The sequence below is a fragment of the Thalassophryne amazonica genome, chromosome 10 (assembly GCF_902500255.1).
Source record: "Thalassophryne amazonica chromosome 10, fThaAma1.1, whole genome shotgun sequence".
Taxonomy (NCBI): domain Eukaryota; kingdom Metazoa; phylum Chordata; class Actinopteri; order Batrachoidiformes; family Batrachoididae; genus Thalassophryne; species Thalassophryne amazonica.
The window spans coordinates 28,957,839-28,975,106 of record NC_047112.1 but is presented as its reverse complement, the minus strand read 5'-3'; the positions used below and the strand labels follow the sequence as shown (position 1 = coordinate 28,975,106).

The window sequence follows — 17,268 nt, the reverse complement described above, 5'->3', positions numbered from 1 at the left end:
GTTAAGGCTGGGTTTCAACTGTTTTACAGAGAATGCTTCCTTGACACCTCTCTCAAACCATTTCTTCTCTCTGGCTAAGATTTTAACTTCCTTGTCCTCAAACGTGTGGTTAGTGTCTTTCAGGTGGAGATGAACTGCAGACTGAGGTCCACTGGCGACCTCGCTGCGGTGCTGGTATATAGCCTCTTGTGTAAAAGTTGCTTCGTCTCACCTATGTGCTGTTCATTACAGTTTTCCTGACATCTGATATGATACACTACATTGCTCTGTTTGTAACTAGGGATCCTGTCCTTAGGGTGAACTAATTTCTGTCTCAAGGTGTTGACTGGTTTAAAGTAAACTGGGATTTTGTGCTGTCTGAAGATCCTCTGTAGTTTTTCCCCTACTCCTGCTAAATAAGGGAGAGACACTCCTCTTCTTCTTGTCCCTGTCTCCTGTCTATCTGGTCTCTTTGTTTTCTGGGACTTCTGCACTTTGTCCAGGGACCATCGTGGGTACCCACATACTGTGAGGGCTTTCCGTACAAGTTGTTGCTCTTTAGCCCTTCCCTCTGCAGTTGTGGGCACCTGTAGGGCTCTGTGTTGAAGAGTCCTGATCACCCCGAGCTTGTGTTCAAGGGGGTGGTTTTGTTGGCTTCTGGTTTATTCTTCTCTACAAGAGTCAAGACAGAAGTCAGACTACCAGAGCAAGAATTTTAGTTGAGGAAGCTTCTGTGATTTGAAGCGAAACGTCCTCACGTCAAGCAACCCAGTCCAGTCGAAGATTCAAGCTTCTCTACTATGGAAACCACCTGGACAACTGAGAGCCTACACAGAAACATAGTAACAGTAGTGTGGTAGTTTCTTGCCTGATGTTGGTACATGTGGAACCTTGGCATGGAGGGCAGGAGTTTTCAGTCTGTTACCATTTTATTCCTGTGCACTAAAATTAATCAGAATTTTTAAATTCAATTTTCTCTTGGTTGTTTTTTTTTTTTGGTGTTTGTTCTGTCCCGTCGTGCAACCGACAGCCCACAGTTACATTGCACCAAAACCCTCTGTGCCATTTGATTATCCATAATTCTTTTCTCTAGGCTGGCCAAAAATGCCTCTCCCCAAACAATGTTCTTTCATAGTTTAAGTTAAGGGGGTTTTCTTTATTAACCATTTTTGTTTGATGGCCTTTTTAATGTGAAATAATGTCAAGTTATTGAATTCCTGTTCAAAAAAGCAAAAAGTGAATGCCAACAATCACAGGAAGCTAAAGACTGGCAACTGCAAAATGTCATGTCTGCATGAGAATTTAACTTACTGAGTGAAAACAGCCCCATGAGTCATTGTGAGAAACACAGCGAGTCAAAATTAGCTCAAAACATTACCGAAAACATGTCAGAACAGTTCCTATTGATGCAACATGTTTTTGTTTTTCACAGCACTTCTCACTGATCTAATAAGTTTTTATTACTTGACAAACACTGTTAAAAGACCACATTAAAAATAAATTGCCAGATTAAAAAAAAAAATAGATGTAATAGACACATACTGGCTGATCAACTTTCTTATTGATGTATATGAATTTTATTAAATGCAAATGACTTACCACAGTCATAATTGTAATTGTAATAATAATTGTCCTGTGCAAAGTTGATCTCCATCATAAATGAGTGGATAAGGTCCAAAACAAAGTTTCAGTCTAGAGAGTAAAACTTTACTGCTTAGAAATTACAAACATGAAATTCAAGCTGCAGATCTAAAGTAAAAATTTACATGTGGCAGTAAGTTTGATCAATAATGTTTACAGTTGGGATAAATTAGGGCATGCTATGTCAAAGTGTGTTGGGGAAAATGGCTGATTCCACACAATAGCTATGGCATTATGTCATTCCGGCAACAGTCCACCTCTCAAATACAAATGTTTTCCTCTGTTTTCATGTTTAAAAAAATGATTGTCTTCTCCTGAGAATAACTTTTTTCCACGAACGTGCTAACGTGTCTCCTTATTTTGGTTTTGATTATCTCCTTGTGCTCTTTGCCGGGAATATGCACTTTTAGAGGTTTGTGTTGTAAAATGTCCACAGGAATAAGGTTTGTGGGACCTCTGAGTTAGTTCGGGAGCAGATAAAGGTCTGTTTGTACCTTTTTGTCTTGATCTGCGTGTTTTGTGCTGGGGTTTTCTTTTGGAATGTGAAATATGCCCTCTTTTGAGGTCAGATCCCATTACAATGAAAATGCCACCTCAGTGTTGTAATTCCACTGAAAGGAAGGGCGTGTGTGTGTGTGTGTGTGTGTACATGTGCACTTTACTTTTGCAGTTGATATCAGAGTTCAGATTCTGTTTGTGGTTGAAGGAAAAACAGTAACGTGTGCTGAATGTTGAACACCTGATGTTAATTATTTCAGTCCAGTCGACAGTTGTTATTTTGATGTTAGTTTTGTCATCATAAGTACTCTGTTTTTTGCACAACCTAGATCTGTCTCTAGAGTTACCACTAATTTACAGATTTAGTCGATTAATTTAAACAATTTTCCTCCTAAATAGTGGTTTCAATCGCTGCATTCAATCAAAGTTTGTCGCAAATTCCGTCTAATGACTCTTAACGTTTATGAACTGCAGGTTTTGTGTAATTAATTATCGCTGCACTTTGCCCTAAAAAAGACATTTTGATGTCCACTAGTTTCCTCTTTATGCACATTACATCAGAGGTGCTACAGGAAGACTGAAAACGTTACCTGTGCATTTTGTAACGTAGCCTAACAATGACAGCAGCTGATGCTAACTATTGAAACCCCTGAATTTAATGTTAACAGAAGTGAATAGTCACTTCCTACGCTGGTGTGTCCTTCTTTTCTGCGGGTCATTATCCAGAGTTGAGCCTGTATGTTTCCTCTTGAGGTGGTTGTGTGTGCTGCTCCTGCTGCAATGTGTGTACCTTTTTTGTTTTGTTTTGTTTTGAGCTTATTTGGAGTAACACCATACTTTTGACGCCTCTGGTCTTTGGAAACTTTTGCCAACCTTGTTAGCGCTGGAGTCCGACTGCTGCAGCCACCACTATTTATTTAAACTGCAGCCAAAAAAATAACTCTGCTGGCCCCTCAACACCTGACCCGAGTCCCACTACAGGCAGCCTGCAAGTCCATCTGGATCAGAAGCTTATTTTCCCCACTGAGATCACCACAACCACCTTGCGAGCAGACCTTGTACTCTGGTCTGAGTCCCGCCGGTTTGCCTACATTGTCGAACTAACAGTTGCCTGGGAGGATGCCTTCGAGGAAGCTCACGGGTGGAAGATGCTGCGATACTCTCACTTAGCAGCCGAGGCAGAAGACAGAGGCTGGAGGATAAAGTTGTGCCCAGTAGAGGTGGGATGCGGGGGCTTCATAACCAGTACCACATCATAGTTCCTCAGGGAGATTGGAGTCAGGGGGCGGGCTCATAGACAGGCCATTAAAGAGCTGGCCGATACTGCTGAGAGGACAAGCTGTTGGCTGTGGATAAAGAGGAATGACTCCATCTGGGCTGATAACACACACCCAGACATTGTGGCATGTAATAATTAAATAAGACACGTTGATTAAAAGTATTGATGTTAATGCAGCATTGATTCTTCTTCTTTGTCTTTCGGCTGTTCCCGTTAGGGGTCGCCACAGCAGATCAATCGTTTCCATCTCACCTTGTCCTCTGTATCTTCCTCTGTCACACCAACCACCTGCATGTCCTCTCTCAGCACATCCATGAACCTCCTCTTTGGTCTCCCTCTTCTCCTCCTGCCTGGTGGCTCCATCCTCAGCATCCTTCTCCCTATATACCCTGGGTCCCTCCTCTGCACATGTCCAAACCATCTCAATCTCGCCTCTCTGACTTTGTCTCTAAACCGTCCCACCTGAGCTGTCCCTCTATGTTCATTCCTAATCTTGTCCATTCTTGTCACTCCCAAAGAGAATCTCAACATCTTCAGCTCTGCCACCTCCAGCTCTGCCTCCTGTCTTTTTGTTAGTGCCACTGTCTCTAAACCATACAACATAGCTGGTCTCACTACTGTTTTGTAAATTTTCCCCTTCACTCTTGCTGATATTCTTCAGTCACAAATCACTCCTGCCACCTTTCTCCACCCACTCCACCCTGCCTGCACTCTCTTCTTCACATCTCTACCACACTCTCCATTACTTTGAACAGTTGACCCCAAATATTTAAACTCATCTACTTTCACCACTTCTACTCCTTGTAACTGCACTATTCCACTGGGCTCCCTCTCATTCACACACATGTACTCAGTCTTGCTTCTACTGACTTTCATTCCCCTTCTCTCCAAAGCATATCTCCACTTCTCCAGACTAGACTCAACTTGCTCTCTACTCTCACTACAGATCACAATGTCATCTGCAAACATCATAGTCCATGGGGACTCCTGTCTGATCTCATCTGTCAACCTGTCCATCACCACTGCAAACAAGAAAGGACTCAGAGCTGATCCTTGGTGTAATCCCACCTCCACCTTGAATGAGTCTGTCATTCCAACTACGCATCTCACCGCTGTCACACTATTCTTGTACATGTCCTGTACTACCATAACATACTTCTCTGCCACTCCAGACTTCCTAATACAATGCCACAACTCTTCTCTTGGCACCCTATCATAAGTTTTTTCTAAGTCCACAAACACACAATGTAACTCTTTCTGTCCTTCTCTGTACTTTTCCAACAGTATTCTCAGAGCAAACATTGCATCTGTAGTGGTCTTTCTCGGCATGAAACCATATTGCTGCTCATAGATCTTCACCTGTTTTCTAAGCCTAGCTTCTACTATTCTTTCCCATAACTTCATGCTGTGGCTGATCAGCTTTATGCCTCTGTAGTTACTGCAGTTCTGCACATCACCCTTGTTCTTGAAAATAGGAACCAGCACACTTCGTCTCCACTCCTCAGGCATCCTCTCACTTTCCAAGATTTTATTAAACAATCTGGTTAGAAACTCTACTGCCATGTCTCCTAGACATTTCCATGCCTCCACTGGAATGTCATCTGGACCAACTGCCTTTCCACTCTTCATCCTCTTCATAGCAGCCCTCACTTCTTCCTTCTCTTTTACTTCCTGATTTACTCTCACCACATCATCCAGCCTTTTCTCTAGCTCATTTTCTTTATTCATCAACTCTTCAAAATATTCCCTCCACCTTCTCAGCACACACTCCTCACTTGTCAGCACATTACCATGTGCATCTTTTACCACCTTAACCTGCTGCACATCCTTTCCAGCTCTGTCCCTTTGTCTGGCCAATCGGTACAAGTCCTTTTCTCCTTCCTTACTATTCAACTTCTTGTACAGCTCGCAATATGCCTTTTCCTTTGCTTTTGCCACTTCTCTTCTCGCCTTATGCCGCATCTCCTTGTACTCCTGTCTACTTTCTTCATCTCTCCGACTATCCCAAAACTTTTTCGGCAACCTCTTTCTCCTTAATGCAGCATTGATGTAACCGGTTATATGTTTTTCACCTTTCTCTCCCTCTCTCTCGATTCCAGTCTGTTTCAGGGGGGCCCAGGCTCCAGCCTTGATGCTGCGTCCATGCAGCACAGCGGCAGACACCTGTTAGGTTTTTCTTCAGAGGAAGTAACTGAAGCTGTGGTGGACTCGAACCCCGTCAGCACCGCCCAACCTCAGAAGGTTGACAGGTAATGCGCTCAGTCTCCCGCACCTTTCACAAAGCGATGTCTGTGCATGATGCCACCCGCTCAGGATGCACCTGTGCCGGGCTCAGTCTGAACTGGTCCAGCGCATTTACTCACATGTAAACACGTGTGACAGCCGATTCGTAACTCTGTTTTAATGCCTGACTTTTGAATACTTCCAGGCCTCTGGTGGACAAGCCAGCAGTTGTTGTTGCTGTTTGAGTAATCAGGTTCAGAATTAAGGTCAGACCTTGTTTGACATCTAGCTCTATATTACTTGTAACAGCTTATTTTTCTTAAGAGCCATTTTTTTTGTTCCTTTAAAAAAATGCAAAAGCAGGTGACATTTCAAATTGCATGAATAACATTCTTTGAGGAACAGCATGTACTGGAAATTGGAATTTACAAGTTGGTCAGTGTTTCAGGTGTCGACATAACATTACCAGGGTGTTTTTAACATTACTGGTAGCATTAAATCAAATTCAGGAAGAAACACATTAACCTTCACGAAAGAGGTGACGGCACCAAACAAAGCTGAGGATGATGATTGGAGAGCTGTGCTAACAGGGTGGTGTGTGCATCACTGTTAATACGAGTCCCGCAGTTCGACTTAGTCAGGCCTGTGAGGTCTGACATGCTGTCTCAATCATTTATCACACATTTAATGTTCTAAAGTGTGGTTAAAGTGGTGTTAGGTCAGGTCTGTGTGGGCCAGTCTGAACGCGCCCTGTGCAAGTGTGCACCGACTGTGGACAATTTGGACATTTCAAGCAACATAATCATTCACTCTTAGAGACGTACTCGTGTGTTTTAAGTGTCAATTAGAAACAGCTGAGCAGGAGAGTCACGCGACGTGATGAAATGTGCTCGTGCTGCATCTAAACCACACACTGCCTTTTTATACTCTCTTTATACAGTCTGCCATTTGAAGCCGTTCCTATGGCAACAATCAAGACTTGTGGGCTTTTTGTGTGTCACTGTGCCTGTATGGGATGGTGATGCTCTTAGCAGAATTTATGACAGCAGATGGACATAACATGTCAGCTTCAATGCAAATCATTATTTCAGTGTGCACATTAAGCGACTGAAGCTCAGCCACATCTGCACATGTGACATGTTAAGAATTTTAATCAGTGAAACTACTAGCTAATGAATTTCAGTAGGAATCCAGTATGTGCCGCATATTCAGACTGTGTTGGTTTGTTTTTGCACTCTTTTTTGCTTCCTGTTACCAGCTGCCAAACTGTTTCACCTATATCAAAAGGCAAGCAGCTATTTTGGCCCTCAGTTTGCATTCAGAGAATATTCCCAGCATGTGGAAAGCATTTTATGAGATTATTTGACAAAGACAAAGATCTTAGAAAGATTTTAGAACACATGAACTACCTTGTAAAATATTTAGTTTTGTCTGTTGACCTGTTTTTTTTTGTTTTTGGTTTTTTTTTCCTAGTTTTGAGGATAAGGCCCTCATGGTGGTGAAGGACCCGATCTTTCTCAGACCTCCTCCCCCCTGCCAGCCTCCTATCAACAGGACCAAATGCATACAGTCAGTAATAAACTTACCTTTAGTCACTTAATTGTGCTGTCCCATTTATTTGAAAATGAAAACTACTGTGTTAACCTTTGTTGGCAGGTTGGCCCATGACTTGAGGGGTTGGATCCACCGTCATGAGGTGGAGCAGACAAAGTCTAGGCGAATGAGTAATGGCAATCACAAACCCAGTCGGACCATCCTGGTGAGTCACAGCAATGCGATTTGACACATTAAAACACACACACTTTATGGACTTCACTGAAATGTTGGGGAGAGTTGAGTTGCTTGTCACACTGATTGGTTGTCTCACTGCTGATACCAGGGGACTCCAAACCTGCTACTTTAGAGCACCTGTCCTGCAAATTTTTGAGCCCTTCCTGCTTCAACCACAGCTAATTAACTTAGTCAAGTGTGGTTCAGCCAATCAAGAGCTGGGAGATGGCAGACCTGAGGTATAAGATGGGTTTACCACATACAATATGGAAAACGTGGGGCAGTTTGTCTCCAGGAATAGTGTTTGAGCCCCCTTGCTTATGCAGATTTAGACTGTAGACTTGAACAGTGGGGTAGTTTTCTTCTTCTTTTTTATTTATTTATTTTTTTTTTTCAATGCCATTTTGGTCAAACCAAACAAACAAACTCTTGCTGTGAGAACAACCTAAAATGTGTCGCAATCATTCTGGTTTGCCCTGTATAGTGATCAGGATTAGCATTATAGTATGCCTGCAACAAAGTGATCTCATATTTTAGGCCGCTACTGAAATGTCTGACACGCCATGTCAAGAGCTTTTTTTTTTCTTGTAGTAAAACTAGAGTTTCACCATTCGAGTAATTTTGCTTCCACCTTCCCCTTTTCTGCCTCCCATTTCTCTTTATTGGACCGAGTTTAATCCGGCAGCCCTGAGAAAGTAAACACAACACTTAGAGGGGAGCTGTGGGATTAGTGCCCCCCTGCTCCTTTTTCCATCATTTTAAAAATCTGTCACAGTAGGTCCAATTTACCAAGTGCCATTTGCTGTCTGACTACAGTATATGCTCATTCCTCATGTTCATATCAAGAAATATAAATGTAGTACTGTATTTCTCCTCTACAATATATTGAACTAATCCATTGTAGTAGTTTAACATGAAAATATACATTGTGGTTTGTCTGCATACTTGAATTATTATAGATTTTCACCTAATATTTTTTTGTCTTGCAGAAAACTGAGGACAAAGATGATGATGACGATGATGGTGCCCAGATAGTGACAGTCCAGTATACAGAAACAAAACAGGAAAAGTAAGTATACCTCCGTTACACTGCTATTGTACCAGAATTAGGAAAATAAGTCAGTTTTTTACATATGTGTTTGTTATTAAGAATTGATATGGCTGTATACCACAGTGTCTTAGTAGTTAGCACTGTTGCCTCACAGCAAGAAGGTCATGGGATTGATTCCCACCTGTGGTTTTTCTGTGCGGGATTTGCACATTCTCCCTGTGTTTGTGTGGGTTCCCTCCAAGTGCTCTGGCTTCCTCACTGCAAAAACTGATATCTAAGAAAGTAAAAAAGACTTATTTGTAGAAAATTTGACTTAATTTTTGTCTAAATAGAAAAAGTAATCTTGTCAAGCATTTTTTTACATAAGAAAAATGTAGCTCTATTTTTCTTAAGTTTTTCCAGCTAATATCAAGGTGTATTTAACCAGTAACAAGGAAGGCCAATGGATTTCAAATCATCCAAACAAAGGAACAAGATTGGTTCCTTATTTTAAGACAGAGGCTAATCTTAAAATAAGAATTCTGACTAGTTTAAGGCACATTTTGATTATTCAGTGCCTAGACGTTTTGCTAGTTTTGCAAATACTAACCAAGTAAATTTTTCTTACCCCATTGGCAGTTTTTTTTTTTTTTTTTTTTTTTTGATTAATACAAGACACTTTGGCTAGATTTCAGATTATTTGTCTTATTTTGATAGGGACAGTTTTTGCCGTGGTCCCACATCCAAACACATGCAGGTTGGTTGGATTGGAAACTTTGAATTGTCCGTAGGTGTCTGTGCGGATGTGAATGTGTTTGTCTATATGTAGCCCTGCGACAGACTGGCTTCCTGTCCAGGCTGTATCCCACCTCACACCCTGTGACTGCTGGGATAGGCTCCAGCCTTAATTAACCCTTAACTGGAGTAAGCACTTGAAGATGAGTGAGTGAGTATAGCTGTAATTAAGTAATTTGTAAAGCTAGGACGCAAAACGTAGAAGTAGCAATAGACTAGTTCATAGTCTGTTTTCAAGCTGTTATGGTTTATGTGTTCTACCTTGAAGGGCCGTTGTGTCAGTTGGCATGAGAAGGAGTAAACATAAGAAATAACCCAGGATAGAGTAGTAATAGTAGTCGACGGATAAACCTGCAGAAGATAAATAAATAAATTGACAGAATAGTTTCTTGAATGAGAATGTCCTGCAAAGGCACTCGTCACCTATGTGTGACCTGATGAGTTCTATATAGCTCCTGAGGACCGCTGGTGCTTAACTCTGGATTCTGTATCGTGAAGTGCGTGAGTTGCGAAGGTTAGACCTTACTGGTGTGTGAAGCACCTTGAGGCAACGATTTTGTGATTTGGTACTATACAAATAAAATAAATTGAAATAAGGAGTCGGGGGGGGGGGGGGGGGGAGGCCTGGACACTAGCATTGGACTCCCAAAATCTCCCAAAATTTCCTGTATAATTTCCTTTATTGTCTGTTGTGTCGGTAGCATGGCCCAAGCAGAGGGTCACCCCTTTGAGTCTGGTCTGCTTGAGGTTTCTTCCTCAAATCACCAGAGGGAGGTTTTTCTTACCACTGTTGCCTGTGTGCTTCCTCTCGGGGCTGGTAAGGTTAGACCTTACTTGTGTGAAGCAACTTGGCGCAACTTTGTTGTGGTTTGGCGCTATATAAATGAAAATAAATTGAAATTGAAATACATTGAAAATGAAAGTGTATGACTGCCCCTGTGCAGGACATGAGTCCATTGCAAATTACTTTCCCAGCCAAGGCAGGTACCCATTTACAGCTCGGTGGACTGGGCAATATCAAATAAAGTGTCTTGTCCAAGGATCAGGGCACTGTCGTTATAGTGATTGTTCTCCCCAGTGGGACCAACTACTGTATGTGCCAAGTTCTTTTAGTTTGGGTCCTTGGCAATATAGTTGTAAAGTTTGATGGACAGATGTTCTCTACAGTGTGCTCAACTGTGCCCTCCTCCGATACTTCATTCAGGTGGGCAGAAGATAATAATCACGATTAAGGTCATCGACCAGCACAAAACCAAGCTCCTTCTAGCTATGACAGTCCTTTGGAAAACAATACCAACCTTTATTCTGAATTCACTTGAGAAATAGGATATAATGAGAGAAGTTGTCCTACCGCCTCCAACACAGAGCTACAAACCACTGAGGAGCTCTGGTATGCTCTCATTTAATGAGGTGCAGTTGTGTTTTAAGAGGGACGTAGAGTTTTCGCTGAAAACAGCAATGTTTTGTGTTTTTGCAGCAGCTACACCAGGAGGGAGTCAAAAATAACCAGAATTGGTTAGAATACAGGATATACGCCTTAGTGGTTCATGACTAACATGTGTGTCAGTTCTCACTGTTGTTTCTTTGTGTTAGGCCTTTTTTCTGACATTGCTGTGTGTGTGTGCGTGCGTGCGTGCATGCAGGTCTGTCGTTTTACTGACTGAATTACATTACATAATCTCTCATTCATGCTCCTCTCTGGTTGTGTGGTTGTCACTCATATTTCTTTCCTGACACACACACGCACATACATTCCAGACGTGTCAGATTGCTGTGATCGTCACTAATTTGCCTCTTTTATCTGTACGCAAGGAAGCTGTTTTGTCTGTGCTTCTGTGAACAGAAGAGACAAAAAGAGAACACCGTATTAATGTTAGTCAGTCTGCCTGACAGACATGTTGCTGTAATCACATAAAAATGCCCAGCTTATGTTCTTTTTGGAAGTGCAGGAGAGAGTGCAGAAAAGATCTGTATGTGGAGACATGGAGCACATTGTATCTGAACGAATTTTACCACTTTTTGAAGCAACTTATTGACCATGAATCCACCTTTATGTTCATATGGTCTGTAGTTGTTTGACAAAAGAAAAGACACAATTTACAACAGCCTTGTACACACTTGCAAACAATGTTAGAAAAAAACAAATGTGCATAATGGAGTGATTGTCATCTCAGTATTTCACAACACGAAGCTTGAAATACAGTGCATCCAGAAAGTATTCACAGCGCTTCACTTTTTCCACATGTGATGTTACAGCCCTATTCCAAAATGGAGTAAATTCATTTTTTTTCCTCAATATGCTACACACAATACCCCATAATGACAATGTGAAAAAAACTAAGAAATCACGTTCATAAGTATTCACAGCCTTTTCCATGAAGCTCAGAATTGAGCTCAGGCGCATTGTTTCCGTTGATCATTCTTGAAATGTTTCTACATCTTAATTTTAAATTTAGTTGGTAAATGTAGTTGATTGGACTTGATTTGGGAAGTCACACACTTGTCTATATATAAGGTCCCACAGTTGACAGTGCATGTCAGAGCACAAACCAAGCATGAAGTCAAAGGAATTGTCTGTAGACCACAAATCTGAGGAAGGGTAAAGAAACATTTCTGCTGCTTTGAAGGTCCTAGTGAGTACATTGGCCTCCATCATCTGTAAATGGAAGAAATTCAGATCCACCAGGACTCTGCCTAGAGCTGGCACCCTGTCTAAACTGAGTGATCGGGGGAGAAGGGCCTCAGTCAGGGAGGTGACAAAGAACCCAATGGTCACTCTGTCAGAGCTCCAGCATTTGTCTGTGGAGAGAAGAGAACCTTCCAGAAGGACAACCATCTCTGCAGCAATCCACCAATCAGGCCTGTATGGTAGAGTGGCCAGGCGGAATCCTCTCCTTAGTAAAAGGCACACGGCATCCTGCCTGGAGTTTCCCAAAAGGCACCTGAAGGGCTCTCAGACTATGAGAAACAAAGTTCTCTGGTCTGATGAGACAAAGATTGAACGCTTTGACATGAATGCCTGGAGGTAGCTTATTTGGACAGGCAAAATATACACATACACATACAAGATGGGACTGTTTTGTACAATCCATGGACACTGACAATGTTGACGAACTGTAAAAAATATCATCTTCTTGTTTGTACTCCTGTGCCTGCCCATGTTTGTTGTTTATGTATGCCATAAAACTTCTTTAAAAATAAAAAGTAAAAAAAAAATATATATATATATATACACATACATTTATGCTCCTAACGTAAAATGCAGTAGAGGTTCTCATTTAACTATATCAACTATATCTAAAGTCTGGGTCTTTTAATGAAGTTTAGGGCTAGTGGCCCCCAATCACCTTAGTATTCCTTTTGTTTTTCATGTTGCTTAATGCTGACAAATTACACTGTATTTGTTGTCTTTCTGACGCCTGATTCTGTTTTTTTCTTTTCTCTCTGTTTGAGGTGCGGCTCCATCCAGAGATGGGTGTGGTATCTGTTCCTGAAACCCTCCTGTCCTGTGCACTGGCAACATCCTGTATATTGGTTTTGTGAATTGTTTTGTAATTTCTGTCTGTAACATGGCCCAGGCAGAGGGTCACCCCTTTGAGTCTGGTCTGCTTGAGGTTTCTTCCTCAGAGGGAGTTTTTCCTTATCACTGTCACCTGTGTGCTTGCTCTGGGAGTTGGTAAGGTTAGACCTTACTTGTGTGAAGCGCCTGGAGGCATCTTTGTTGTGATTTGACACTACATAAATTAAAATAAATTAAAGTTTGAACTCTTTGGCATGAATGTCAGGCGTCTTGCTTGGAGAAAACCAGGCTTCATCCCTACAGTGAAGCATGGTGGTGGCAGCATCATGCTGTGGGGATGTTTTTCAGTGGCAGGAACTGGGAGACTAGTCAGGATTGTAGGAAAGATGAATGCAGCAATGTATAGACACATCCTGGATGAAAACCTGCTCCAGAGCACACTCGAACTCAAACTGGGGCAACAGTTCATCTTTAAGCAGGACAATAACCCTCAGCACACAGCCAAGATATCAAAGGAGTGACTTCAGGACAACTCTGTGAATGTCCTTAAGTGGTCCAGCCAGAGTCCAGACCTGAATCTGATTGAACATCTCTGGAGAGATCTGAAAATGGCTGTGCACCGGTGCTCCCCATCCAACCTGATGGAGCTTGAGAGGTGCTGCAAAGAGGAATGGGCAAAACTGGCCAAAGATAGGTGCACCAAGCTTGTGGCTTCATATTCAAGAAGACTTGAGGCTGTAATTGCTGCCAAAGGTGCATGAACAAAATATTGAATAAAGGTTGTGAATACTGGGATAATGTGATTTTTTTTTTTTTTTTTTTTTTTTTTTTTTTTTTTTTTTTTTATATACATTTGCAAAAAATTCAAAAAACCTTTTTCATGTTATTATGTTTGATGGGAAAAAAATAATTTACTCCATTTTGGAATAAGGCTGTAACATCACAAAATGTGTAAAAGGTTTTTACCTTATTATTAGCGGTGTTTCAGTAAACTAAGCGGTAAACTTTATATGCACTTGTCCGTGAACAGTCTTCACATGTAGTAGTGGCAACAAGTGTTATTCCAGTCGATACACGTCTCATAGGCATGTGGAGATTAATCGATACGAATCGGTATCTTGATACAAACGTGCGCGATGAGAGTGCATCGATTCATTTGACAGGTTGAATCGCGATGGATTGGTCACTGTCTGCTTGCATCGATTTTTTTTTTTTTCGATGCACATTGAATGCACCACAGACGGAAGCCAGAAAGTCAGAAATTACTACCACAACAAAAATGTTGACATCAATAGCATTTTTGTTTAACAATTTCCTTATTGGTCCTTCAGTTCGGGACACTAGAGCAGCTGTTGTTTTTGAGGGTGTTTATCAGAAGATAATCATTTCTCCACGTTGATTGCAGACTGCAGCAGGTCTGCTTGAAGCAACGAAGCAGCGCTTTGACCCACTGTTTGCTGGTTCTCTGCTTCACTTCCAGTGGCAGGTCCGCAATTTCTTCATTAACCCCTCTGAGCCATTTAAAGATGTCAGTTGTGAGTCACCTTTGTGTGAATTAAAGTCACGAACTGGGATTCTTTTCTCCTCCATTCCACACCGGAGTTTTATATGATGGTTCACTGCCGTGAGCACCAGCCGGTGCGTAAACTGAAGTTGTCCATCAGGTAATGGAAATAATAATAATATCCTCTGTTTTGTGGGACTTAGTGCACAGCTTCAAAGAGCCGTGCGGATTACAGTCAGAATTAATAACTTCAGAGCGAATCACCATTTTAAATCAAATGACACCTCTTTCTAAACCTTAAAATAAACAATAAACTACAACTGACCAAAACCGCGTTTTTTTGTTTTGTTTTGTTTTTTTCCCCAAAATGAGACATCCTCTGTGTTTTTTGGTTTTGTTTTTATGAATTACATCATGACGTGCAGCGCAGCCGTCTGAACTCAGGGTCTATGGAGTTACATTTGTGCCATTGATAACTGAAAGGAAATGCTTTTGACAAAAACTACAGATTTTGTCTTTCTGTCCAGAGATCAAGGATCCACCATGTACATCAAGGATCCAGTGACCCTGTATAGATTTTATTGATTTTTATTTATGTCCAGAGATCAAGGATCCAGTGACCAATTTCATATTTATTTACTTTAAGACTCAATAAGATGTTGTTGACATAGAAAACCTGTAAAGCCTAGAAAACCTTTTAAATTCACAAGAGATATTGATAAGGGAATTGATAAAGAATGGGATCGATAAGCGGAATCGATAATAGCATTGATAGCGATAAAATCTTACCAATACCCATCATTAATCGTATTGCGTTGTGAGTAATTGAATCACCAATACATATCAAATCGCATTGAATCGGGAACAGGGGTGAGTCGTATCATCATATGTATCGTATCACTGGTAGCGTATCGAGTTGCGTATCAAATTGTTGTCAGTGATGAGATTCACATGCCTAATGTCCATCTTTTTGCCTGTGCCATGTGCACATCATGCGCACAGAATTATTCCTTCACCAGAAAACCGGTCGCATCTCTGTCTGCCCTCTTGATAATGAGATTTTGAACATTTCATGAACATTTCACAAGGCTTAATGGTGATGACAGGTGCCTCTCTGATTGGTTGAATTTATTGTGTGCCCACAACATGCCAAACCCAGCCCAACTGTGCCCTGCACCATAATTTGTGCCCACATAAAGAGCAAAAGGTGGACTCTGTCCAAAGGTGGATTCTGTCAGGTTCACATAGATGAACATCATAGATCATAAAACTAGGGTTCTGGATTTTACTTTTAAAAGTGTGTATTTTGATGGGAACTTAATTTCCCACTTTGGGGGTTCGTACCTGCTTAGGCTTCACAGTGTCTCATTTTAACATTTAGTGACTCAAACAGGTGACTGGTGCACTGCGTTACAGGGAGCGAAGCACTGCTTTATTTTAGGTGTGTGTGTGTGTGTGAAAATTAGAAAATAGACTCAACTGAGATAAAAACTACTTTGCATGTTTTCTATAAGCACATGTTGTGATTATTCAAGTCTGCTGTTTCCATTTGCTGAGCTCTCCTAACTTAGTTGATTAACAGTGGGTGGAGCAGCAAGAGGTGGAAAACAAGTTCTGTCCAGGGGCAGGGTTGGTGACCCCTGCCTTTCTGTCAAATTGCTGCATTTTCAAGTTATTTGAAAATCTTATGTTTGTTGTAAGAATAGAAAAACCGTTGTGATTTTGTGTTCTATGTTTTTTCCTTCAATGCTCTTATTCTTCATGTGTCCACAGGAGTCCTGGCAGCGAGTTACAGATATACTACGCACCTCATCACACCTATACTGACTTCTTTGACGCATTAAATCGGCGTGGAGACACATTCTACATTGTGTCTTTTCGCAGGGTAGGTTTCAAAGATTTTGGTGTAAAATCAAATACTTTTAAATGTGAAACACTAATTTGACAGTTGCTATAATACTAGTTTGATTTTTATTATTGGCCTTTTATCACATGCACATGCAGTTTTCCTACTTTCCTCCTCCTCGTACTCCTCGTTCTTTAATAATAAAAATTACAATAATCATCATAGCTTCAGCAAGTCGTCTTCACCATGTTTAGATGCCTTAATGCATTGAGTTGCTGCCATTTGATTGGTTGATTAGCTATTTGTGTTAACAAGCAATTGAACAAGTGTACCTAATAAAGTGGCCGGTGACTATGGCTCGTTTTAAAATACTCAGATGTTTTATAATACATAACAAAAAAAATTAAAGTCTGTCAGTTGTGACTTTATAGATATGCCTCATGGGTTTTCTTCTCTCTGTTGCTTTTGTTTGTTGGGACCTGTTTGCACTACACTGGTGTGGGTAAAATCTTAAAAGTAAAAAAAAAAAAAAAAAAAAAAATCGTGGTTCAGTTGAGTTGTGCTATTTGATATGTGAAGCACAAAAGTCTTACATGGAGGGAGCTGTAAGACATGCTGACTACATAGATCTATTTTCCAGTGGGATAGGTTTCATTCTTATAAATGTTTATTTGCCTTTCTCAGTTTATTTTCCCATATTTTGCTTTCTGGATTTTACGGTGTGAGTCCACCAAATGATTTTTTTTTCAAGTAGATATGGTTGGTTTAGTGGTTATTTCAGTACTTGCAAAGCTCAAGATTAAATCTGGAATTTGCTGTGTTTTTTTTAATCATTATTATTATTATTATTATTTTTAACCTAGACACTACTAATTTAAAATTTCATTCTGTCAACAAAAGATACTGTGGAGTTCAACACCTACTGTACTTGCCTTTTCATTAATTGCCACATCTACATGTGGTCTCGGGTTTCACACTGAGGCTAAAAGCTGCGCATTATTTCTTAGTAATTCATTGTGGTGTTGAGTAAAAGAGGTAGTGACTAATACAAAAAAAGTTGTGTATTTTTGTGCCCACTGCTGACCTTGTAACAAATACTAAATGCTTCAGCAGGGATTAAGTATGGAACAAACAGAAGAGAAACAAAACAGAATCCTTACATGAAACTAATATATAGTCCATC

At 40.9% G+C, this 17,268-nt stretch overlaps 1 protein-coding gene across 2 annotated transcripts in view; it reads left to right on the top strand.

The window, feature by feature from the left end:
• The window catches only part of atf6 (activating transcription factor 6), a 106,514-nt gene that overhangs the window by 58,761 nt on the left and 30,485 nt on the right, over positions 1-17,268 (top strand). For both annotated transcript variants that reach the window (XR_004563003.1, XM_034179653.1), the window contains exons 10-14: positions 5,497-5,646; positions 7,094-7,189; positions 7,277-7,379; positions 8,380-8,459; positions 16,013-16,124. Coding sequence is in view for 1 of the 2 variants with exons in the window: in XM_034179653.1 (XP_034035544.1) it covers positions 5,497-5,646; positions 7,094-7,189; positions 7,277-7,379; positions 8,380-8,459; positions 16,013-16,124 (541 nt within the window). In the remaining variant the exon portion in view is untranslated. The remainder of the gene's footprint in view (positions 1-5,496; positions 5,647-7,093; positions 7,190-7,276; positions 7,380-8,379; positions 8,460-16,012; positions 16,125-17,268) is intronic.